A 26758-nucleotide genomic window follows, 5' to 3' on the forward strand; every position below is an offset into this window, starting at 1 on the left:
TTTGCTATGAATTATATCAAAGCGATGGCCGCTAAATCGAGTTCGCAACGCGTTCTGGGTTTCGCCGACGTATTGTTTGTCACATTTTTTACACGAAATTAGCTAAATGATATTTTTATCCGTACACGTGAGACGTTCTTTAATTTCAAATATTTTTCCGTTTTTTTTTATTTTGAAAATAATGAGACATATGGATATGTTCACAGGTGCGACACCGAGAACCTCTACATGGTATTGCGCCAAAGTTATTTATTGGAGGAGGGGGTTCATTAATTTTCAAAAGGTCCAAAACAGTGTCATTTTTAATTTTGCGCAAGAATCGTTTGGAATAGCCCCTCTCTCTTAATTTACTGAAAATTAGTCTACAAGCTGCATCAAAATCTACTTTTTGAGTGCAAATTCTAAAAAAACGCAAAATTTGTGATTTGATTATTCCCGTAAAAGTATGTTTTGGGTGAAAAGAGTTTTTATATAAAAGTTGGTGAGTATCCGTTGGTTTAAAAAATACTTTGATGTCTAATTTGTTTGTTTGAGAGAAACTTGGTCCTTTGAATACCGTAGTATCCAAAAAATCCATACTTCAGAAATATTCGCAGTTAGTTTTACAGAAGGGTGGTGATTATTTAAAATTTCAAAATATTGCCAAAAATTTGTTAAAGACTCGGTCCAATAAAAATATCGTCAAGAAACCTTCCATAGAAGAAAGGTTCAAAAGGGGAAATGGAAGAAATTTCCAGTTCCCACTCAGCCAAAAGTTCTAATATTTCTTTGTCGGGTCTATCTACGCAGGCATTTCGAAGAAAGGCCTTTCGGACAGCGTCTAAACCGGTTTTATTATCAATATTGGTATACATGAAAGAAAGGAATAAATACTGGGTTTTCTTTACACAATCTAGAATAAGTGTTCATGTCAATTTCTAATCATTGTATAAATCACTTAAAATTATCCTTTCACTTATTTAATTAAACATATTCTTATTATTTATAGTAATAATTTCTCTTCATAGTTAAAGTGGTCCGCTCCAGCAGCTGTACTTGTATCAATCTATGTATGTGTATTTAGTCTCAAACATCTGCCTCAAATCCAGACTCTTGTAGCTATTCTGTCAGCTGGTGTAGAGACAGAAAAACAAGGTCCTGTTTTGTAGGGATTTCCACAACCCCGAAGACTATCAGAGGCTAGAATAGATGCAGATGTTTCGGTCTTATGTGTATACAATGTTTTCAAAGCCAACAGAAAACTTCCACTGCGTATATCATCCTGATATTTGGACACGATATTTTGTATATAGAGCGGTGTACTTAAATCGAAAGATACTAGCCCGTGTATATGATGAGGGAACTTCAGATAATTCAGAATTTTCTCTCATACACATGAATAATACTTGTCTTTCCCACTAAATGTGTACCACCGCCATAAAAGTGTCATAAGTGCCTCTCATATGAAAGGGTCATAGCCGCCTTTCTTACTAAAAGGTCAATAAGCGATCCATTACCGTCCTTCACACTCACACCACAGCCTCTCGAACATATACGTCCATCGTCTCGCCATTATGTTTGGGTCTCTTGATCGCTAATATTTGATGTTATGTTGGCATGGTATATTTTGAATAAAATCACAAGTCTTAATACCTTCATTATAATAAAGACCTTCGGGACAAAATGTTTCCGATTTTAAACTGATGGATCTCTTAAGAACAGTATCGTAATACATGTATCCAAAACATATGTAGTATTTATTTGGTGGACATCCAGATTTATAGTCCGCGAAAATACCAAAATTTAACGTTTGTGGACATTGTGGATTGTCAGCACCACAGGATATTCTGCCTATAACGTCACAAGCACCTGTTCCATCGTTAAAGTACATTCCAGCAGGACAACCCATTTTAGTTGATATTCCGTTTTGACAATGGATATACTCCTTAGTAGGACAACCAGACGTAAAGTTTGGATAAAATGCTTCTTTTACACGTCCAGGACAAACAAATACATCGTCTTTTTCTTTTTTCCTGATCAACTCTGTGATAAAAATATTCATTTGAATTAGAAATATGAAGATGCATCAAATAACATAATTTCAGTTTAATTTAATATTTTCCTTTACGGTGGGAAGAGTCTAACAGAAGCTGATGTTAACATGCACCGTCATTGCTTTCTGATTAAATCTATTATTCATACCATAGGGCCAGTTGAAGTCCATGGGCGTCAGTCTGTAAAGGGGACCCCAACCTCAAAAAAATATTAACAGGCATTAAATTGACTTACAGAGGGGTCTCAGAATCCAGGAGAGCATTTGTTTTCCCGTGGGTAGGGATGACGTACCAATTCCACTCACCGTTCTTTTTACATTGTATATAAGATTGCCATGTACACTTTCTGTATCGTGGATCGTACCCAGTTCCTTCTATACACCAACCCTTTCTGATGGTAATAGTAAAATAGCATATAATATAACTATTACAATTTTCTCCGGGTAGAATAGATAATCCAACGTGACCAAAACATCTCCCATTGAAGCCGGATACCTGTGTCATTATCAACAAAATTAATGTTACTGAAATATGAAAAGCAGGATAGAATCAGCTACATTTTATTTTCATCATTTGGTATTGAGATTGCCCTGCCTTTTTTCCTTAGAAAAAACTAGATCAGATTATGATACTTTTTTCAATTGAGAGCTTATCTCTCAACCAATTAGATTCATGAAAACAACCTATCATGATGGGCTTAACCTTTGTATACCCAAATAATCTGAGCAAAGGTCAAGAATCGAAGACTTTTTCACAGTTTTAATCTATAATCCTGAAGCAAGCGATGACTTAAAAATATATTTGCTCAGAAAAAAAAAATGTCGTTGATCTTAAGGGTTAGAGGGATGATTAATTCTGAACATCGGAGCTGATGATGTCGTAAACAAATGTTCAGGCCGAAATCTTTACTGTTACATTACTAAAAGAGGACTGTAAATAACATATAATACAGTACATGCACAAAATCAAAACTCACCAAAGGTTACAATTCTGATTTTATCTTCTGTTGTCTGAACAGCTGGTAGGAACATCGTCTAATTCTTAGTTAATTTGTTGAAGCAAATAAGTCATTCTATAAATTCTTTTGCATTAGCACAATCAGTTGCAGGATACAGTAAATGAAATCCCCATTTTACTTCATTTTATTACGCTGTAGAAGGTAATAATCAAACCGACTATCAATAAATGAATAGGGTAGCCTACAGATCACAAAGAAACTTAAAGTGATATATTCTTTATTTGACTTGGCATTTAGTAAAAGTGTGATAGGTAAAGATAATAAGTTGAAGTAATTATAGTCGCCGTGCGAAAATGTTGATATTTGACTTAACAATATACTTTAGAATTTCACTTTGTTTTCTCCGATTTACAATGGTATCAAGTTACCAACCAAGACCAGTTGACAAATTGAACAAAATTAGTATTAGAGGATATTATAAAAATATGTATTGTTAGAATATCAATAGGCTCAGATCGCTCTTTCGACTGGCAGAACTGAGAGCAGCAACAAATGTCAGCATCATTAAAGAGATTGTAGAGAGGTTTTCTACAATTTGTATGTGTATTGCAGGAACCACAGACGTCTGATTGAAATTGGTGCTATGTCAGGGTACCTTAAACACGTAAGAAATTTAGAAAACGCTTTTACAATCCCTTAAAGACTATGCTCAATCGCTGGATTTAGATAATATGAAGTCTTTGTCAAGCTGCTCGGATGAAAAATGGGTTATTATCTTCATTTTAAAATACAAATTTATCAAATAATTTATTACAATAGTATTATAAATTAATATACATCTTATAACATTATACAGCACGATTATTGTCTTTACACGTGGTTATTATATATTACTACTGTCTATAAAAATGGTCACACCAGACCGTGACTTTACACTGATACCAAACTGACTAAGATTACATCAAATCTCGCTCTGCATAGTGCCTCCAAGTACTCTATATGAAACTCTCTGTTAAATAACCAACAGCAGAGGTTTGCTCAAGGACTGATGTGGGCTTCACCAGCATTCACTGAGGTTAATCATATATGCCCAGATCTCTATGATCACATTAGCCTTAAGTAATGGAGGCAAAACACCTCACTTTTGAATCGACAACTAAAGTCGTCATTTTTCAATTACGTATTATAAACCTGACAATACCCGCCTTTACCTACAAAAAGGGGGGCGTAAAACTCTATTCATTTCAAATCCTCTTGTCACATTTGAACTAGGATTGTGCAACGACCTTACATGACGGTTCACCATGAATCTATTGACATAAACTACCAGTTCCACTATTTACAAATACAATCTATTACAGAATATACAAAGTATTTAAAGCTTGAATAGTATATTATTTTACATCTACAATGTAGTTGCTATTTGTCATTATTGCAAATTAATCTCACCCAATAAGAATCTAGAAATGGAATATGTTTGGTAGCCATTGCGCCAGTGGGGACCGTGGGGTGGGCATTGAACACCACACCACACCACACATCTTATTGAAAAAATATCATAGTGCGAATCCAATAGTGAATTAGGATGAGCACACGTTTCGAGAGCATATTTTGGGATTGGTTGAGGGAGGGGCAGTAAAACCTGAGAGCCCAAAGCTTATCAGATCGCCCCTGTGTTTTGATTCTGCAGGACATTATTCGTTATAAATTTAAGATAAAGTGACTCTTTTTTCTAATGAAAATCCAGAGATTTCTTGGAGGCATGTAAGTGGTGCGCATTATGAATGCTTGCGCACTATACTCGCAAATATACAGTAATAAAAGTCTTGTCATATAATTTCAATCCAACCTGATACAGCTATTATTATTGATATATTCCGTGTATGCATGTGTAACAACTTCATTTCAAATGCTTTAAAACGACATTTCACAGCACAATACACAGTACTGGTATGCAATCCAAATGAAATAGTCTACACCCTATGCTTTTTCTTTCATGAAAAGTCATAAATCTTTATATATGTGACATGCTGACCGTAACTGTGATATAAAATATTTCAGTTTACAGAATACATCTATCTTGGTAAAGTTTTAGGTCATTTTTACACCCAGACATTTTCAAAAATTAACACCATACTAGCCAATTTTTGTGAAATTCACATTGAAATATATTTGAGCATTTATCAGACAGAACATGCAAATACAGCTAAACCGACATTCCGTCAGTCTTAGTCTTGATCTTCAAGTATAGTAATGCATGCCTGGTGTTGATCATCCTGTAGTCCAAGTCTATCATCACAATGCTAAAGTATCTTTTATAAATTTCCTCATCGATATTCCTACTGAGGTTGATGTAGGTTCTGTAGTACTGTGAGATATCTGAAAAATTCAAAATAATTCCAATCTATCAAATAAATATTGTCATCTTTCATTGTACAGTACTGTAGACTGTAATACAACTTTTTACTCCATATAAAAAAGGCTGTACATTATGAGAGCTTTATCAAATATTAGATATAATAAAGTCTGTACATTAATATAACTTACTCTATATAAATAAGGCTGTACATCATGGAAGCTTGTATCAAATATTAGATATAATAAAGACTGTACAATAATATAACTTACTCTATATAAATAAGGCTGTACATCATGGAAGCTTGTATTAAATATTAGACATTAAAAGACCGTACAATAATATAACTTACTCTATATAAATAAGGCTGTACATCATGGAAGCTTGTATCAAATATTAAATCTAACTCAGATTGATTGGGTGTTTTAGGAACATATTCATGTCGGTTCATCACTTCAGATACAAATAATATTTTTTCTGATAAAATTTCACCAATTTTCTCCCTACAAACTTGTCTCTCTGAAAATAATTTTAAAAACAATCAGTTTGCACAAGAAAATGTTACAATTTTTGTTAAATTAGTCAATGGTATTTTATAACTTTTATGCTTCATGAATATTTCTATTTTAGGGCTATGTGTTAGGGATTGAGGTTTTCTCCTTGTGATTCAACAGAATAGTCATCAATATCAAAACATAGAAATAGAGATTTCAAGTAAATGGATTTAAGAAATCAGACAAATTACTTAAATAAAATAAAATACCCTACCATGTTCATTGGCAAGATTTAAAACATCTAATTTAACAGTCCAAACTTCCCATGGTATACATTCTGCTTGGAATGGCCAACGAGCTCGCTTCTTTTGAAAAAACTCTAATGATATCTGAAAATGGAAAAATTGTATTACAGCATTTATAATAAATGTACGAATAAAATACACATAAAAGGCATGAAATATATTCTGGTAATTTACAACTGTTGCATGTTCTGGGAATTCTATTGTAAATTAATACTTCCAAAGGAAACAGAAGTCTAACTTGCTAAAGCTCTGCTACATTCCATTTATCTTTTTCCCTTTAGAGAACAAAATCCAATGTTAGGATGTCATATGTGTACTTGTTTAAATATTATACAAACGATAAACAAATGTGAATTTGTCAGTATCTCCTAGCAATAAAGGCAAGATCAACAGACAACCATACAGAAACTTTGTTAAATTATTTATATAGATATATAACTTGACATTTATCATTCAACATTTTCAAGTGAAGGGTAAATAACAATCATTAAATGACTGACCTGTCCTGAGCGTACACCATCGCTACTGCGTAACGAATCTCTAAATAAAGCTGTTACACGTTTGATGGCTTGATCTAACTCTTCAGACCCAACTCTTACCTACAAAATAAATTAACTAAAAGGTTACATTTCTCTCTGGGAAAGTTTACAATCATACAGTTACAATAAGGAATATTTTGAGACATGATGAGATTTGGGAAATTTCAAGGATGGCATAAAATTGTGTTGATGCTAGTAATTTTTCTTTTCACCTATAAGGCTACATAGCTTTTTTTCAATCCCTTTATGTTCCTAGAAAGCATGGGGAAAAAACTTACATAGGTGAGATCAATAAAATCACAGTCTTCATCTACTATTCCAATAGTTCCTATAGAATAACTACCTTCTTCTTTATACTGAAACTATAAAATCATTTTAAGTCATGAAAAAATCAACAAATATAACGACTGAGGTTCCTTAAAATCTTTTCTACCAGCTGTTGATTGAGAAAACTCTTTGTCTTTCCTAGATTATCTGTCCACATTTACAGACAAGTTGACAGGAATGATGGAAGATTGATAGCACTCAAAAATCTCATGTATAAATCACTATATCTCATATAAAGTTTAAAATAAACATAATATCATCTAACTGTGGGGAAAAGAAAGGGTGTGCACTATATTTTCAATTATATGGTATATGGAAACAATCTCCATTTAGTGATATTGCTAAACCTGGTAGACTCAACTCTTATTGAAAGAAACAATAGATAAGGATCTAGGCAATAGACAACATGGGACTATATGAAATCTTACCTTTCCTAATGTCCTATGTAATAATAATGTATGGAATATACCTGAAAATTTATAAATAGGTAAATCTAACAGAGATATATATTATATATAGAGTATAATTATCAAGCAATTATTGGATTTCATGTATTAGGCCTACTGATACTTTGATGATCTTTAGCCTTGCAGCAAATAAATATTATAAAAGCAATATTAAACTATGTCAGATGCTCACAGAATAAGAATTATTCAACTTACTTTGAACAACTTCTTCTATTTGTCGACCCTCCACAGACTACAATAAATATTTACATTATATGACAACTGTGACTTTCATATTCTTTCCTTATTATTTGATATAACTATGCCTGTCTTGATTTTCTTCTAACAAAATTTCACTTATGTTTTGCAATTCAAATCTTATGGACTTTAAATAACGTTTCCAGTTTTCGTTTCGATTGCAAAATTCAAATTTACATGCTTTATGGAAGCAAAATCAATCCCTTGTGCTGGAATATTAATAAGATACTTACCAACTCAAAAATTTGTGACCTGGCATTCATGTTTTATATTTTAATTAGGTATTGGATACAGTGGTCCAATCAATCATTTTTAATATACCCCAGTCTTTCACTTCTGCAAACGTAAAAGTAAGCTATGTTTAGCTAATATGTTATTTATTTTCAACAAATCTAACTGTCTACCTTTCTTCTCCAAAACATGTGCCAGAATACACAAAAATAATTAATTTTTTCTAAAATTTCCTTAAGTGAAGCTCTCTCAGACGCTCTATGAGAGGCTTGTGAATATGACACTACCGCAGAGTAGCCAAAATTTGAATTCAGCCTCAGCAGTTGTCCCTACATTGAATCAGTCTGCCCCCTATCTTTACCCACAGTCTCAGAAGGCTTCCAAGTCTGCAAACTACTGACATTACTAAGTTTACCCCCTTTTCTTGTCTAAAACGTTTTATCCTCATATTTAACCTTTTTTGTTCCAGAAAGTTGTTTCTAAAACGTGCAGAAAAACTACGAGGCGAAAATGCCATTTTAAGACTTTGCCATTATCGGTATCTATCTACAGTGCTGATAACTACTAGGCATATATGAAATGCTATTTTAAGACTTTATTGTCATTGCATGAATTATTGATATTATTCATATTCATGTAAGAAGAGCCTCACTTGACTAGAGGAAGATAATTCTTTCTCTGTGTCTATTTACACATCAATCAAAATTTTTACACATATAACAACACTAGCTAACGACAAGAGGCAAGAATTTAGTCAACTTACAACATAAATATCTGAACTTGGACTTAAAGTTTCATAATAAATTAACTATTTGTGTCAGCTGAGTGCGAAGTTTTGTTTTTATTTACTCATTTCATTTCCGTTTCCGCTTCTACAATAAGTCAATTCGACCTATTTCACTTAGATTTTTTAAGATGTTTCGACCTAAAGTAGTCAATGCGGTAAAATTTACGATTGTGTACAAACCTTTTTATCTGGATGTATGGTAATATAATCTTTTCTGGAAATGAATAAATTTATAATATTATATTTTTGACGTACATACAACAACACGAAAATGCGTTCTTCATGTTCGAGGACTAGTTGTAGCCCGAATCCAATTACGACATTAACCGGAAATGAATACGACCATTTTCGGCAATTAAAGATGTAAACAAAAATAAACTACACGTGCGTTTTAACAATCAAGTGAAATTAGCCTAATTCCTTATAACTGGCTCAAGTCCATTTACCTGTTAGGCCTAGCATTAAAGATGTTGAGGCGAGCAATAAAGAAAACAAATGATATCCCTGTCAAGGACATCGATAAGAGACAAAAGTCTAAAACATCCAAACGGCAGCAGCAACAACATGGTCATGCTTTAGGAGCTGAGACCAAGGTCGACAAATCTGCCTCCGAGAAGGCTTTAGAATCATTAGTTCTAGGTGGAGAAAATGACATTGTGTCGAATTTTGGTGCAACAGTTAAGACAGTACAGGTTTGTGTATAACAAAAAAGTGGTTGCAATCAATTATCTACTCACTACTGTCTATTATATCATGTGACAAGTATCTCAAAAACAAAATTATAAATAAGATACAACAATTTTGATTAGTTGATATTACCAGTATTAGATTAGAAATAAGAAAGGAATTATATAACACATTATATGCAACACTTAACTTCAGTGATATCTTGAAAACTTACTGCAATAGTCCACACTAAGCTAGGTATAGCTTAAGCTATGGTGTGTCTTGGAAACCTTGAATTACGTGAGCAAAGTTTTATGATTTTCTTATTTTTTAGAAAAAGAAAAATAGAAAAAGAAAGTTTATTGGAACTACATTATTTGAAGGTGAAGAAAGGCAGCCAGTTTGGCAAGATGACAATGACAAAGAAAGGTAAATCATTATCAAGGTCTCTACACGATTAGATCTTGTGATTTCTCAAATACCTGATCCTACTACTAACTACTACCAACAACCTAGTCTGCGATATCAGTTTACTGGAATGGATCTTGAGCATATCATGTATCACTAATCAGAACTACTATTTTTTCAGTGTGGAAATAACCAATGCCCCGAGACATAAAGGTATTAAACAAGGCAATGAGGGTAAGGTTGACGGTGAAACCTATACACAGAGATTAAAACAAAGGTTTGTATTAAACTGAAATAAGATAATATTATTGACTTATATGACTAATATCTTGATATTGAGATCGGTAATTTGATGCCTCAATCTTCAGAGTTCTAACCCACATTATCATCACTACATATTCAAAGATCAATATTTTTTAGACGGCCATTTTTCTGCAGATCAGTTTCAGTGGATCCCAGAATAAGAACATATTTCAGGTTATTTATGTTCATCAACTATCATTATGCTCTTGTATTTTAGATATGAACAAGTAAATTCTACACCAAACTGGGCCAAACTTGATCGTGAACTTGAACATTCTGATGGTAAGTACGCTATGTTATTTTTGTTATGAGCTGCCCACGAACTGCACACTCTTGATGAAAGTCAACATACAACATAACTTACATTGTTCATAAAATTAAAACAATCAGAAGCAATGAGCACATAGCACATGTAATTATTCATATATATCGTCTGGTGTTTGTGACATCTAAGACAAACATAGCAAATTTATATTGGAATAGAATAAAGAATATCTTTATTTTATTATATTGTAGAAGACAGTGATATTGATGATTTACTTCATTCAACGGGAGATTTCCTGGCCAGTTCAACATCACTACCAGCAGGATTAATACAAATTAAGAAATGTACTGATCTAAACAAAGATTCGCCATCACAGGTTTGTATTTTGATGTTTTGATATTTTCCTGTTGGTGCTATACAAATGACAGATTTCATCTGATATTTTGAAAGATAATGAGAATATTGTGAAGAAATAGATGCAATGAGCCTCATGAAAAATGAACTGTAAACATTTCAAATTATATTTTGTTGAATTCAGTTTTAATTTTTTAGTGTTGTTGTGTGATATAAATTGTCAATTGAATATAGTAGTATATTATTCATACTAAATTTTGTATTGTAGGCTAGGTTAACTGCATTAGAGTTTCATCCTACTGCTCAAGTTGCTCTGACTGCAGCTAAAAATCAACCCTTTACACTGTTTCAAGTAAGTTAACAAATATAATGATATTTAATAATTACAGGCACGTTAAAGTTATGCATTATTGGAATCAGGTTTTATCTTAAAGGGATAGGTGCCATTTTTTTTTAACCAATCATACTTTAGTCTCAGAAACAGGAATAGCCAATCAGTAATAGTGTTCATAGCTCACTGTCGAACTTCAAATCTGAACCATTCATGATTACAAAACTGGGTGTCTTCTTTCTGCATGTTTGCAAGCATCATTAAATTACTAGTTCACTCCATTTCTTATTAATTAGATTGATAGTAAAAACAACCCAAAGATACAGAGTGTCTTTATAGAAAGATTTCCCATATTAAACGCCCATTTTAGTAGTAATGGTGAAGAGGTGATAGCTGGTTCTCACTATACATCATTTAGATATTATGATATGTTATCAGGAACATTAATCACTGTTCCTAAAATAAAAGGTGAGCAGTCTATTATTTGAGAGAAGGTGGAATGGGCTAAGAGCTTATACCCTGATGACTGTTGTAAGCACTGAATGTGACATGAGAAATTGAAAGTGGTTCAAATCTTTCAGAAAATCACAAAAGACAAACAAAAACCCATATATATGTTTTTTTTTCATTGAAGGCTGTGACAGCGTCAGAGAATCCTAGAAAATCTTTACAGGAGTGCATGTAGTAGTTCGGATTCGAAATAAATCTGTTGTGACACCAGGGGTGGAACTTCATGATAAAACTCCTACATGTTATTAGTTTATCTTATCTTTTTATTCTACAGGAGTTAATGATGATCACATGAGTCATTTTAGAGTTTCCCCTGATGGCAGATTCCTAGCTTTTCTGGGTCGTTATGGAAACATCCATTTATTGTCTGCCAAATCTAAAGAGTTAGTCAGTAGTTTGAAAATGAATGGTAGTTGTGAAGATTTGGTTTTTACAAAAGATGGCTCACAGATGTATTCTTTTGGAGGTAAATATTTTTGTTAGAATAGTAAATAAAGACCTTATTCGTCTGACAAATAATCAAGAGCACATCAGAGAACAAAACATGAATATGGGCAGTCCACTTTACATTGATAGATGTTGATAGTCAATGTGGCAGTCTTGTGACCTTAACTAAGTCATCCTTCCTTATTATCTCAATTGACCCAGCTAAAACTGAGTACACATTTAACAACATGAGCTTTGGCCAAGGACTAGCTGATAGAAAGAATCTTTGACAGTCTAATTAGTGAGAGACCACCTTTAGCTTTTTACACTTAGGCATACACAATCTTCATCAGAAAAGCTAGTTTTCCAATATCATACTTTAGACATGGGCAAGTTGTTAACCTTGTAATATAATCTTATCTTTGAACTCCTTTCAATACTATGTTTAATGTAGATGATGGTCAAGTATATATCTGGGATATGAATACTAGAGAATGTATACATAGATTTTATGATGATGGGTGTGTTAAAGGAACATCAATAACAGTTTCGCCCAATAACCAGTACCTAGTTTGTGGGTAAGTTCAGTATATAAACACGGTATATGGTTACAGAATTTTCCAAATTCACTCAATGGATGAGTACATACAGTATACTAGAAAAACCAAAACAGACTATAAATTTAACTGTTCCAAGTGCCCTGCATGATAAACACGCCCTAAATTATTTATCTAATATTAATATATATTTAACTGTTATTTCATAAGATAATGATTGCATTGCAAAAGCTATATTGATTTTGAAGACTTTCGAGTGGCATCATACCTTTAACTAAAATTGCAGTTAAATTACCGCAAGGATTGGATTGTAGGGAACTTAAAAGGTGAAGGTTTTAAATATAAAAACCTTTAAGTAGAAGTCTATTATTTTTTGAAAACAATGGAAACTTGATTACCAATTTGATCCTTTATAACAGGTTAAAACCCTGGCCAAGGGATAAAAAGTGTTCACTCTATTGTCAGTCTTTTATTTTAAAACTATATATCAAGAGAGAGGTTGTCACCCCAACTTGTATGAGAGCATGTTCCGTAAGCAAAGGTAGATTGTCTAATCTACAAGCTATGGTTACTTAAGGAATATGGTATGTGAGTAGAATTCAGGGGTTGTAGTCAGGTTAACAACAACAGTGTAAAGTCTCATTCAGTCAGCAGATGTCCCAGGGTTCAGTTCTTTTTGCCATGAAAGCAGGAGAAAACTTTTGTTGGAGGTGTAACAGTCAGGAGTGAAAAAAGAGGCAAGTATAGTATATGGTTGAATTTTAATATGCAGCTTTTGTGTATAACATTTGTTATAAAATTAATTTAACTGAGAAATTATCTCTGTGTCTTTTCTTTTCTTGGATTGAAAGTTTAATTAGAAAGCCATATTTCCATTGATTGTAATTAAGATATAATTATTTTTTTTTTTTCATTTTTCCCATTATTCCTCCATATTTTCATAATGATACTTGATTTAGTCTTGTCACCATGGTGATGTGATATATTATCACTATTATCATTATCATTGAAACATTTGTAGTGCAAAATTTAAAAACTATTAAATAGTATTTTTTCAATATTTGATTGATATTATCAAAAAATATAACTTTGTTTCCTAAATTTTAAAACAAAAACATTGTTTTCTAAATATACAATGGATGATTCTAAAATATCTTTTTACACAGCTTTTATTTTCATTTTGATATTCTTGGAAATCATTGATCTTAAAAAACATGTTCTGTAAAGTAATTTGATTATGTCAGCTGTAAGGTTCCATCTTTTTTTCCAATTACAAAGTATACTTTCTTTTATTGCAGGTTGGAATATGATCTCCTTCATTTAAGAACAAGTCACATGGATCATTGTTTGATGCTGATGTTGGACTCTATAATAAATACATTTTCATATACATGTACTATCTTTGATCGAAAGACTCATATGATAATATTCACTATGACAGTAATAAAGTATTTTTCTTGGTCTTGTTTATTCCCTTAGAAGGTTTTGATTTTGCAAATGGTTGCTTCTTACATTAAGGGTTTGCACCCCTTTGCCTACTTGTCATCTGTAAGAATTATGAGAAAAATATTGCATATCCTAATATGACAGTGCATTGACATCATTTGTCATAGGGTAGCCTACAAGGGTCTTTCTAGTTTAGAGCATATGGAAATAAGGACATTTTTTAAACTACTAAACTACTGGTGCTTTGGAGCAAAGTAACTTACATCTACCAAGCTCTTGATGCACTGTGTGATTGGCTTTTTTAGTTCTGCCCCCCTTGTATAACTCACAGTAGCTAATATTGTCGGGAAAATATGTCAATATGGATTTGTGAACAGGGGTAATAAGCCTCCGGAAAAAGTATTTTATGTGTGACAAAAATTGGTGAACTTAGCTTTCCATGAAACTTGGTATACATGTTGATGATAATATTCTAAAACTTTTGATGATTGATATTTTTGTGACCCTTAAATTTAATACTATGAATGACAATACAATTTCTGTTTGCTGTGGGTGTATATTACTTTATCTGGCAAACTATTAATAAGTCTCATGGTGCTATCAGAATATTTTTCATGATTTTTTCATTTTGCCTGTGAAGTTATTACTCTGACAATATAATTTCTGAACTGCTGTGGGTGTATGTTACTTTGCCTTGTAGGCTGTTGACAGAAGCAGCCCCAGCCTTCCAAACTGAGGGTACATGTAGGGACAGACTGTTTTAAATGCAATAGCAATGTAAGAAGCTCCATGGATGCAAATGTTGAAAAATAGAATTCTGACATAAAATGATACACAAATACAACAGTCATGTACACCCAACTGGCCCTGTCACAAGCTGTTGGTACAATAAATAAGTAATGTTTTATATTTGGTTTACAGATCCTATAGTGGTGTAGTTAATGTTTATGATAGAGAGAAATGTCACCAGTCACTTGATCCTAAACCATTAAAATCTATCATGAATTTAGTCACACCATGTACTAAAGCTGTATTTAACTCTACATCAGAAATATTGGCTATAGATTCACATTTTACAGAGAAGGCTATCAAACTAGTAAGTTTCGCCTTGCATATACATTATAGGTACAGATTAACATGATTGGTTTTTATTGTTTGGTTAAACACATATTTCAAATCCATCTCCTCATAGAATTGAAATCCAATGCCATTGTTTTGTATTGAACAAGTCTGGGTCAATAGATGAAATAACATAATGTAAAATGATGACTATACTAGTGCCGAAAGACATCAGAATGTTATTGACTGACTGCATGACTTGTCTTTTCCTAATTGGCGAACAATATTTTAAATAATTATCAACTAAACTTAGATTTATTTTTAAAAATATTTCAGTGAAAACATGACCAATTAACCTCCTGAGCTAATTATAATTAGTAATGTTTATTATATATTTTTCACAGGTACATTTCCCCTCGATGCAAGTGTTCAGTAACTATCCAGATTTAATAGATAAAAGTTTACGTGTACCACAAGATATGTTTTTCTCATTAAATAGTGGTTATTTTACTGTGGCAACTCATACTGGAACAGCTTTATTATATAGGTAAATATCTCCTGGTAGAAGTAATTTTATAAGATTTCTCTGGTAGTATCTTCATATAGAACCTGAAACACTTTGCATAACATTGTCTTCATGCGTTATACTCAAACCCTTTTCCCGTGCACGTTCTATTTGCTTATATTTCATATGGCGCAAGTATAAATGTTTCACAGTTTATTGACTGAAATGTTGATGTTTTTTCTATTTTCAGGTTAAAGCACTATGGAAATTATTGAAAAGTTATAAAAAAATATGTAAATATAAAAAAAATAAATGAAATTTCAATTCCATACAGTGAATATAGTGCACATATAATACGTATCCCCTCAAATCTGTCACCATACATATGACGCAACTCGTCGAGATGAAAATCAACAAGTTGACATAACAATGCAGACATAATAATATTGAGTGGTAGTAATTTTATTCAAAGCATCACCCTGGTCACAGCTCCTGTAACTTTCCTTAGACATATCAACAGTCCTGTTATGCACAGTATATCATACTATACAAATACAAGATTATACAGAAATAAATAAGTTTATTGTGAGACATGTTATAGGACGGAAATAATTTACAATAATATATACAAATCTCTGTGGTACTTTATGTAAATAAAAAAAGATAAATTTGATCTTATGTATAAATGATTGAAATTTGAGTTAATTTTATCGTTTTCTTCCTTCTTTTTTCTGTTGAACAACTAGACCATCTAATTCTTTCTTATAACCAGTTTCAGCTAGCCATGTCTACAATAATTCAAAATCAAGAATTTGGAAAGTGTCCCATACATGTAATAAATATATTAATGTTATTTGCTATGTGAATTGTTATGTACTTCTATGAATCGTAAGGGAGAAGAGCATAGTTGGGGCCTCAGAATTGTCAAGAAGATTCAAAGCACAAAAAATTTAATTTCAATAATGAGAAATTTGATTTTGAACTGTAAATAATCAGTCAGCATTTAATTATGTAGCTATGGCACAGGCCTGTGGATATTAATAGCATCTTTTGCGATATTGAATTGGTTAAGCAAGTACAGACATTACAGAAAATGGAGATAATAGAATAGATGCCATAAATGGCCCAGAAACAAATGAAAAACATAAAAAAGATAGAATAAAAAGAACGATGAAATGAATTATAATTGAAATTTGGCCTGTAAAATGTTCTTCTACAGTGTCGTTAACTAACCTGAAATCTGGATTCAACTAAAACTTGAAATTCTTTACGTTGTGGTCGACTTAAATGAGCTTCTTTCACTATTTTCTGCCAGTTATCTACTTGTTTTTGACGCTGACTTAAATATCTTAGATATTGTTTGGGTAATCCTGGTATAGACTGAAATAAAATGACCATTCTTATGAAGCAGCAACTTGACTGAAAAGTTGATGTGTCTTTATGTTATTTTCCAAATGCAACTTTTGAATGTTAATAAGGATATGAATTTGATATTGATTGCTATACATTAATTTAAATAGATTAATCAGACAAAACTGCAGATCAAGATGTTACTATTTGCGCTTTATCTGCAGAGAACTCGTGTGCCATCCAGGACAATATTGTGCATCACACTCAAGGTCATATACCTATTCTAACAATCACATCCTCTGTTCAATAAATGATTTGTCCTTCATGCTGGGATAGCAAGTATAATTTCCCACAGAAAAAGACATTAAGAAGAAATAATGAATTCTTACGTGTGTTGGTCCCTCCATTTCAAATGGAATCCTAAACTGATGAAAAACTTCACTTGGTAAAAAATCCCACTGAGATTGTCCTTTATGATCTGGGCCTAGAAAAAACAAAAAATATTGTTGATTACCTTCAAATAAATGCTTTGACATGTCAGAAGGTCAACTTTATGCCCAATAGATCCTTGCAAAAAAAAGACTTGAGCTGGTCCGTCGATCATGTCTGGATAATATATCTGAATCAACAGAGCCGTGGAATATGTCATCTAATGTATAGGATTGATAATATCCAACTTACCCACACAGAGTGGTTGATCCCAGAGATTTAAATCTGACCCCAGTCCAACTCGTGTCATATGTTCCTCTAATTGGGGGTAATATGTATGATATGGTGCTATTAATATAGAATCATTACCACTCAGTAACGTTGGTCTGTTTGGTGTTAGTAGATGTAATGTACATGATGTACAACCACTAGAAAATTATAAATTGGGATTAAACTTGATAATTACTTGAACTGAACAAAGAAAATGTATAACTTTGAACAAAACTGATATGAAAACATACATACTTCACACAAAACATAAACTTTCAATTAATTTTAGTTGGTGCTGTCATAGAAATAAAACATGTTTCATTTTTATGCTTGATAAAAGTTACTGCAGGTGAATTGAAACGTTGCTATAATTTAAGGAATAAGAAGCCTATAGTTAATAATGTTCTTATTTATCTAATATAAGGTAGAGATTCTACTAGGTACTAAAAAGAATAAAATTTTAACAATTTTTATGCTTGTTCTGGTACTATCTTACCTGACTATAATATTACGACAAGGTACTATCACTGTAATATTTTCACAGTTACTAAGATGTACTGTTAATTCTACAGGTCCTAGTATTACAGTGGAATTTCTACATTTCTCTATCGTCACTGATCTGAAATATTTCAAATAATTCACCATGATGAGATCATTACATGTCTGATAAAATGATAATTTCGAAAATTTTGGAAATAGATTTTATAAACATGATGATATTTTGTTAAATGAAAACTTATGCCAAAGCCAGTGGAGGTAAATATTGATCTATAACATCTTAAATGACAGTGAAATATGAAGGACAAGATTTTTTAAAGGAATGTTTCATAGAAATCATGTACCCATTTATTGCTATGTTATCTGGAATAATGAAGTATGTTTAAACATGGAGATATATGGCTATCAATGTTGTTTAATGACAAAGTTTTTTTTTATGAACTTACCTCAATGGTGACAATAAATATAGATATGAATAATGACTTCTATGTATTTTAACACAACTTAATTCTAATGTTCCAGAACTCTGAAATTGTTAAAATATTTACCATTGGACACCGGAAATTCAACACAAAAACAAGTGGAAAAACCATACATTAAATTTGGATAATATAGTTCCAATTATTGTTTATTCTACCGGTACTTCAAGTTCATAAGTTCATCTTTGAATACTTATTACCAATATAAAATATTAACAAATCTATATACTAAATATTGTGAGAGCTATCTGGTATAGTTTAATATTTACCCTAGCAACAGTCTGTTTACTAACTTGTGACATGATTATCAATTTATTCCTGAAAAAAAAAACATGTTTAATGTGTACATAAGATCAAATATATCTATATATATATATCATTTCTTCAAGGCAAGTAGTCTGATAAAATATTTTCCTTTGAGCTCCACTTCATAAACAAAAATTTCAAATAACTACCATTTTTATTCCATTAAAAGATGGCATCTCCCACTAGTATACAAATGAATAACATCAAAGAATAAACCGGGTCATATATTATTTCTACAAAGACAGAAATGAAAGATTCAACTCATCCCCATTTCAAATCTAATCTAAGAATTCAGAATCTTAAGAGTATAAATATTGTGTTAACTGTACCTACCCTATGACATGATGTCTCGGTACAATATTAGCATTAGTAGCTATTTTACCTCTTTTATTACTCTCTCCTTTACCTTCATCACCTGTAATACATAATAATATCATACATGAAAGCATCAATATTGATACATTAGCAAAGGTCTGAATAGATTATTAGTAGCATTCATAATAGCCTAGAAAACCTCTTTACAACCCCTTATCAACCTCACAGACTTGCTAGCTAGCTACGGAAGTATTCAAGCTATTTTCAAGATACTAATTGGTTTTCCAAAATATAAACTTTACCTGCAAGAGGCCATGATAGTCTGGTTCCATTAGCTATACAAGCAGACACACTAAAAGGATTGTGGGCAAGATTATCTTTAATCCACTGTTGAAATTGATGAAGGTTGAAATGTTGACTGAACTGAAAATGAAACAACAATATGTATGAAAATAAATTTTAATTTTACGATATACAATTTGAAAGGCATGACTCTGTTTGAGTAAGTCAGGAGTATATTCATCTATCAGAAGTCAGAACAGTGTCAAAAAGACATGCCTTTATGGTAGAAGGTTTAGGTTTTTATGATGCTGTCACTAGCGGGTTCTTCTTGGTTATTTCGAGTTAAACCAGTTATATAGCAGAACGTTGATTGTAAGAGATTTTTACCTTATCATAGCCTGTATTATAACTATTAGATAGAGATGTTGATAACTCTATTAAACTTTTTACTGTCCTAAAATATATCACATCATATTCAATATCTTTACATTTTCAGGCCAAAGTTCTACATAAATAAATGTGAAGCTCACTTTAATTTTCTGTAAATATAAAATTCAACTCTGATAATAATGCTGTCAAATTATACTGAACTACTAAATCTCTCCACTCCACATTTCAAATGCACTTTCAAGCAATTTTACTTTTCCATCTTTCTTGCTGTTCTCTTCTAGAAAAAAAGACGCATCCAAAAACGAGATATGATATAAATGCTACAGTGAAAGTGTGACTACATACTTGTTATATTCTGGTGAGCCAGCCACTATAAAGCCTAGAGATTCTACAGCTTCTAAACTTAATGTACGTGATGGTCGGCCATTTTGATTACTTGCGTTATCCTCACCTGAAATAATAACACAATTAATGTTTGGTGTCATATTTGAAACACTCTAGCTACTTCAATTTCCTTCTTTTTATGGATCTTTTATGAGCTCAAATAGTATAAATAAGTGGGTATTTTGTCTCATCCAAATAACAAGCAACTTCTGCAACTCAGGAGATGAACAAAGCAATTTCAGCATAGCAAGAGTACTTTACTTACTAAACATGTTCACTTAATCAATGGCATAGCCAGTGTTTACTGTGTTCTTTGAAAACATGGAAGTTATATACACTTACCAACACTTGAGACCAATTCTAATATCTCTTGTAAATGTGTCTGTACAAAAACATGATGACTGTGATCATCTAAACTCTACAATAAATAATATCATTTTTATAGATACATAAATAAACATCAGCATTCAAAAAGAGATAAGATACGCCAACACTATAACTGTTATCTATTTCATCCTTTTATACCGCCAAGTTGATTGCTGTCGCCCCTGTCCGTCTGCCGTATTCGATAAGTGAGTGTATCTTTGGAAACTGTTTTTAATCAGTGACATTGGACTTTGATATTATACATGCCTCCCACCACTAATATTGTTTCAAAACGTTACAGAACTACTTACTTTTGAGTTTCTTGGTGTACTTCTAGGTGTTCCAGGACCATCAAAATCTAATGAAGATATTGATGACTGACTTGGCCACTTATGCAATAAGTTAAGTAAAATAATCATGATATTTCTCCCTGTCAGAGAATTTAGCAACAGAAATTTGACAAAATTAAAGTCAATCTGCCTAAGCTGATCTGTGTAAGTTTTCTACAAGTTTGCAAATGTCCAAAGATTGTAGCTGATTTCAAGCTATGGCTATGTTGATCTAAAAAATATTTGTGATGTTGATATCTCATGTTTAAATATACAACCCTTTCAAGGATATTCATCACCAGCTACCAATGAAGCTCTTAATGACACTCTATACAACTGTTGAATATATAAATATAATACAAATATATATAAATCTATCTTTAATGTACATCGTAGGTCATCTGAAATAAAAAAAATATAATGGCATTTACCACACTCAAAACTAAAGGGTGCCTTAAAATAATGTCTCACAACATTAAAGTCATACACTCAAAAAGTTAAAATAGATACTAACCTATCTCTCTATCTGATCTACATCTTTTTAATCTTTCATCCCATCTTATTCTTTCAACTGGTGAAAATATTCCCACTAGTACATGACAACTGGAGAAAAACCTGAATGAACAAGATTAGATATAAAATTTTATTTACTTTGAGGTGCAGCAGTTTAAAATCCAAGATAAATTTATAAAACCATTTGTCAGCTTTCATCTTCCGAGTAACATTTAAATTCAATCATGAATGCAAATATTGGGATCTACAAAAAAATCATTTTTGTAAAATTTGGCCTTTTTCAGTGTGTAGAACTTTGAAGACTTAAGAATCCAACTTACATCCATGCAAGTTCTTCTGTAATATGTAATTTGTTACAGGCTATGTGTTTCCATACAGAATAACTAGAAAATAAAATATAGTTACTAATTTACAATACATGAAACTAAACATGTATCAATTTGTATGTATAAAGCGGATATTCATCATAAAAAATACAAATTTTCTGTTCAAGATTATCTACATAGATTTATATGTCATGACATAATATTCACTGCTTCAGCTGACTGGCTTTATATCATTGACAAAAAATATGGTTCTCTTGAATAGGTCTTCATTGCTCACTATTTCAGTGTAAATTATGATGATGGAAACAGTAATGCCAAGCAGCCATGACATGACATGAGATAATGAATTGATCTTAGCAGCACTTAAGACTCAGGACTCAAACCCTGAGAATAGTTATACAAAGGTTAATGTGATATATTGTGATCACTTACCTCAGTAAAGGATATCCTGTTGATCCTTTATTTCTGGCATAAATTACAATCTTCCTGATATTCTACAATAAGCAACATTATCAATGTTTTATGTTTTAAGTTCCTTCAAGTTACAAAGACAATTCATGGTTTAAGGAACAACAATCATTTTCAAGTTGGAATGTCATCTATCTCATCTCATGACACATAAAACAAAAGACATAACTCCCTCCTACGGTAGAGTTCAGTTGTAATTATAGGCTTCTTACCGTAAAGGTGAGTCTAGGATCTGGAGCAACTGGTAGAGCACCATAACTAAAAGGTTCAGCTTTCACCCACACTGATACAGTTTTATAACTCATTATTACACTTCTGTTAGAGAATATCTCTTATAAAACCTTTTACTGCATAAAATATAAAGATATAAATTAAATAGTCAAGATGTATCTTATTCGCTTTCAACAAAATCATAATTATAAAATGGCACAAATACAATGTGAAATGCAATGTCAATCATTGTCAAGCTTTGCGATCAGTTTTACTTGCCAATACCAGAACATCACCCACCAATTGCCAATGATCATTATGCATTATGTTGGTATTGGCTTATCCTGTTTCATTATTGCTATTTTCTTATTATGGCATTATGCAATTAACTAGGTTTCATACCCATCATTCCATTCATAGTTGTATACATGATAATTATAATTAATTGGTCTTTTAAGGCTTCGTGTAATCGTTATGTTGGAAATAGAATTGTCCAATTACACTTACAGATAAATGTTATGATATATTTAACAAAATCTTACATGTCTTTCTAGTTTACTAATATCATTTTACATTTCGTCAACTTCATTATCACTGAACTTGTAGAGACAGGAATTTATTGTTTGAATTATCCGCCCTTTCCTATGGTAGCCACTTCATGTTCGTCGGGTACCTAGTACAGTTTTATCATTAAACTGAATAGAGTGAACTCATCCCACTGGTTTATCTAAGAGTTTTGATTGGTCCACATCATAAAAGAAATAAACATGGCGTCTGTAGAAGGAAATTTCATTTTCTCTCTCCTACTTTTGTCTATCTTGTCCGTGGCTGACTGCGATCTTGTAAAAGGTTCAGTGCAACTAAATTCTGGTGTCTTTGACAAGGTACCTGATCGAAAAATATATTAGTTGCACTATTAATTTCCTTGAAAAGGATTGATTGTTCAACAATCTGATTTATCCTTGAAAAGGGAGATAACTCTTCATTTTTTTTTTTCTCTAATAATGGTTTGAAAAGTCCACTTAGTGCATGACAAATCATTGACCAGTATCAAGCTGGGCTGACCTTCTTTTTCCAACATTTGAGTTTGAGGAAATCAAGCACAGACATTACAGAAGGCCCAAGCCTAGTACTACTTTATATGGATGAACTTTTCCAAAGGTTTGGTTGGTGGATTACTGATTATTGCTAGCTTTTTGCCTATGTCATTATACAGATCTGGTCTTCTTTCAAATTAAGTTACAAAATTAAACACAGGGCTTCTCCATCTAATGAATGACTTCAGACAAATAGTTGTTTTTCTATTTTATAGGTTATATCCAAACATAAAGTAGTACTTGTTAAATTTGATGAGACTTTTCCTTATGGAGAAAAACAAGATGAGTTTAAGAAGGTCGCTGAGGCCAGCACAGGCCAGCCAGATTTATTAGTAGCTGAGGTTCAAATATCAGGTTTGTAGGTCTGCATGCTTACCTGATGATATTCACAGTAACAATTTTTCTCACTGTTCTGTCACACTACCAAGAAGTATTAACCTCTTAACAAGACTCTGGTTAAAGTGGTACCATAATTGAATGTCTTTATAACAACTTTTATTTATTTGTATTATTTAGATTATGGAGATAAAGATAATACTGATTTAGCCGAAAGATTTGGAATTAAGAAAGATAAACATCCAGTATATAAATTATTCCTACAAAATAAAGATGAACCTATAGATTATACTGGTGATAACCTCAACTCTGATGATATCAAAAAATTTGTTATGAAGGAATCAGGTTAGTTATCATACTTATGATCATGTCATAAGACATTATGGGTGGAGTCAATATGCTGAATAATTATTTTGGATGAAAATTTCCTCTTCACAGAAAAATTATAGGTATTCATTTAGATTCTGTGAACTTCAAAATTGACTAGAAATTTTAAAAATGCTCTTTATCCTCTCATGAACTTTACTTAATGATGTACATAACTATATTAAACTTATAATACCACTACCTGTTCTAATTTCTATTCAGTATCAATTTTGATTATTTACAGGCTTATGGTTGGGACTGCCATCATGTTTAGAAAAATTTGATAAATTTGTGACAGATTTTTATAAAGCTGCTGGAAACAAACGAAAAGAAATATTCACAGCTGTACAAGAAGCTGCCGAAACAATAACAGATAAAATTGAGAAAAATTCAGCAGATATTTACATCAAAACTATGAAAAGAGTTTTAGAAAAAGGAGAAGAATTTATAGAGTCTGAAATCATACGAGTGGAAAAATTACGAGATGGAAAAGTGAGTGATAAAAAGAAGGAACAGCTGGGTGAGAGGTTGAATATTTTAACATCATTTCAAATGAGAATGAAGGATGAATTATAAACTGATTATGAATGTTTGTAATGGGTGTTTGATTTTTTATAATTTTTTTAATGATCATTCCAATAATTGTTTAAGTGTTGAATGATTATTCCTTCAATTACTTTTATATCAAGGTTATAAGGTATTTTTATGTTAGTTATTAACTTAATGTGTTAAATCTAGTCAAAACATTCAGATAATCAGTAAAACATTCTGTTTTCTTGCTCATTTGCAAATCTAGTATTTTCATTCCTGAAACTTCAATTGTAAATTCTGCTTTCCTTTTTGGTAAATCAACATTCGATTCGGATTTGTTTATAAAATCAAAGCTCAACCATTCTTACATGTTTGAAATTGAAGATATTTGAATTGAAATATTATATAAATTCGGGATTCTGCCATTTGTTTTGTTGAATTAATGTTCATTTTAGAATTGTTTATGAAATGAAATTCTTAATATGTTTGTGAAATTGAGGGTAAATATGATTTGAAATTCATTTTGGATTTAAATTTCTTTCCAAAAGCTATCTTAAAGATAGTAAGTATGTATGTACTGAAATCTATGTTAAATGATTCAAGAATGATATATGTTAGAAATTAAAAGTTAAATGACTGTGTTTATATTAAATGAGTGTTTTTATGACAGTTATTATGTCAATGTTTGTTTTTGTGGTGTGATGTAGAGGACTTCTGTTTCGTTAATAAATTTCATTGATAAATTTCGAAAATGTTTCTTTCCAATGGACTGAATCATTCTTCTCTAATGATGGATAACATTTTGCAATGAAAGAAATTTTGACTTGTATATTGACTTTTATGCTCTTTATAGGGTTTGGACCTTGCTTGTACAATTTGATTTATGTAGTATTCAAACTCAAAAGGTCACAATATGCTGTTACGAAGTGAAATACAAATTAATGAGAAAGGCTTCCAATTTTCAGACATCTTAGGGCCCTTCTGCCAAAAAGCACTGACTTTTAGTGGAATTGCATGAACCATTGATTTCTGACTGAAAAAATCAAATGGTTATATGGATGATATGAGTGTCCAGATACACATAAACACTCTTACAAACTTCTTTACAATCCCTTTAAGCTGTCTAATGTTCAACTACAGTTTGTTAAAACTACTGAATGAGTTAGAATTCACAAACAGCCTTCTGTCTCCACTGACGTGATTAAATTATTTTGAACAGGATTGGAACAGGTATAATTATTTATTTCCAAATATATATAAACTTAATAATCCCAATTGTTAATAAAAACATTATAAAATATCCACAACATTAACAATAACACAATCATACATAATACAAAACACAGGTGCACCAAAATAACAGAATATAAATAATGCTTTTGCTAACACTGCAGACTTGACCAATTGATTCAAATTGAGTATAACTTTTAAACATTTTAACAGTATAAACTATACATCTTTCCTTTTTTATTTGAAGCTAGGTTTACTGTGAGCTACAAAGAAATAAATTAATACATTTCTTAAATATTTAATCTCTAATTCATTTAGATTTGTCTCACAGATCATTAAATATTTCATATTTTTGAATTATTCAAGTTAATCTTTCAGTAATTGAGAAATTAAATTTATGAAATATCATTGCCATGACATTTGGTCAAAGTCCAGCTGATATAAAATTCCTCAGGTGTTCCTTGATACATAAATAACAAAATTCAATCAATAACAAAAAATAATATAAAACAATCTCATTTCACACAGAGACAATTTACATTAAAGATATTTTTACCACAATATCATTGAATAATGGAGAGATTGAGGTTATTCACTGTTGTAGAGAATCTAACAAATTACAACCATTGAAAATTTTGGAGTCAAATCTGTGATGATCTTTGATATGTTTATGACAACCTGAACAAACATGTGGAAACTAGAATGTATTTTCATTTTAA

General features: G+C 31.6%; 4 protein-coding genes across 4 annotated transcripts; 2 read left to right on the top strand and 2 right to left on the bottom strand.

Moving 5' to 3' along the window:
- Positions 1-3775: 3775 nt before the first annotated feature.
- On the bottom strand, positions 3776-8773 carry LOTGIDRAFT_187630 (hypothetical protein). Its single transcript, XM_009053679.1, has 9 exons — positions 8711-8773; positions 7950-8052; positions 7675-7711; positions 7441-7481; positions 6964-7047; positions 6647-6745; positions 6116-6230; positions 5700-5866; positions 3776-5370 (listed from the first exon to the last, which is right to left on the bottom strand). The coding sequence occupies exons 2-9, from the start codon at positions 7977-7979 to the stop codon at positions 5287-5289; spliced, it is 657 nt and encodes a 218-aa protein (XP_009051927.1). The 5' UTR covers positions 7980-8052; positions 8711-8773; the 3' UTR covers positions 3776-5286.
- A 1856-nt stretch (positions 8774-10629) lies between these two features.
- LOTGIDRAFT_114808 (hypothetical protein) lies at positions 10630-15610 on the top strand (the record flags this gene model as incomplete). Its single annotated transcript, XM_009053680.1, has 7 exons — positions 10630-10752; positions 10999-11082; positions 11358-11529; positions 11846-12037; positions 12452-12575; positions 14922-15096; positions 15464-15610. Coding segments are annotated over 7 exons (1017 nt in total), but the record flags the coding sequence as incomplete, so codon positions are not given.
- LOTGIDRAFT_231523 (hypothetical protein) lies at positions 15464-23052 on the bottom strand. The gene is made up of 20 exons (XM_009053681.1): positions 22882-23052; positions 22482-22616; positions 22234-22295; positions 21796-21858; positions 21477-21577; positions 21262-21363; positions 20945-21063; positions 20610-20685; positions 20229-20334; positions 19881-19947; positions 19514-19634; positions 19230-19311; positions 18860-18908; positions 18558-18637; positions 18110-18232; positions 17596-17771; positions 17304-17398; positions 16798-16944; positions 15815-16352; positions 15464-15606 (listed from the first exon to the last, which is right to left on the bottom strand). The coding sequence occupies exons 2-19, from the start codon at positions 22572-22574 to the stop codon at positions 16272-16274; spliced, it is 1743 nt and encodes a 580-aa protein (XP_009051929.1). The 5' UTR covers positions 22575-22616; positions 22882-23052; the 3' UTR covers positions 15464-15606; positions 15815-16271.
- A 191-nt stretch (positions 23053-23243) lies between these two features.
- On the top strand, positions 23244-25555 carry LOTGIDRAFT_214161 (hypothetical protein; the record flags this gene model as incomplete). Its single annotated transcript, XM_009053682.1, has 4 exons — positions 23244-23363; positions 23792-23930; positions 24093-24257; positions 24523-25555. The coding sequence occupies 4 exons, from the start codon at positions 23247-23249 to the stop codon at positions 24852-24854; spliced, it is 753 nt and encodes a 250-aa protein (XP_009051930.1). The 3' UTR covers positions 24855-25555.
- Positions 25556-26758: the final 1203 nt, after the last annotated feature.

The sequence above is a fragment of the Lottia gigantea genome (assembly GCF_000327385.1).
Source record: "Lottia gigantea unplaced genomic scaffold LOTGIsca_20, whole genome shotgun sequence".
NCBI lineage: Eukaryota > Metazoa > Mollusca > Gastropoda > Lottiidae > Lottia > Lottia gigantea.

Coding starts and splice junctions, on each gene's coding strand:
- LOTGIDRAFT_187630 (XM_009053679.1), bottom strand. CDS start 7,979: ATGAATGCCAGGTCACAAATTTTTGAGTTG. Junction 7,048..7,440: donor TACATAGGACATTAGGAAAG/GTAAGATTTCAT, acceptor ATGATTTTATAG/TTTCAGTATAAAGAAGAAGG. Junction 6,746..6,963: donor ATTTTATTGATCTCACCTAT/GTAAGTTTTTTC, acceptor TTTATTTTGTAG/GTAAGAGTTGGGTCTGAAGA.
- LOTGIDRAFT_231523 (XM_009053681.1), bottom strand. CDS start 22,574: ATGAGTTATAAAACTGTATCAGTGTGGGTGAAAGCTGAACCTTTTAGT. Junction 21,364..21,476: donor TAGATCAGATAGAGAGATAG/GTTAGTATCTAT, acceptor TTTTTATTTCAG/ATGACCTACGATGTACATTA. Junction 20,686..20,944: donor GTACACCAAGAAACTCAAAA/GTAAGTAGTTCT, acceptor TATTTATTGTAG/AGTTTAGATGATCACAGTCA.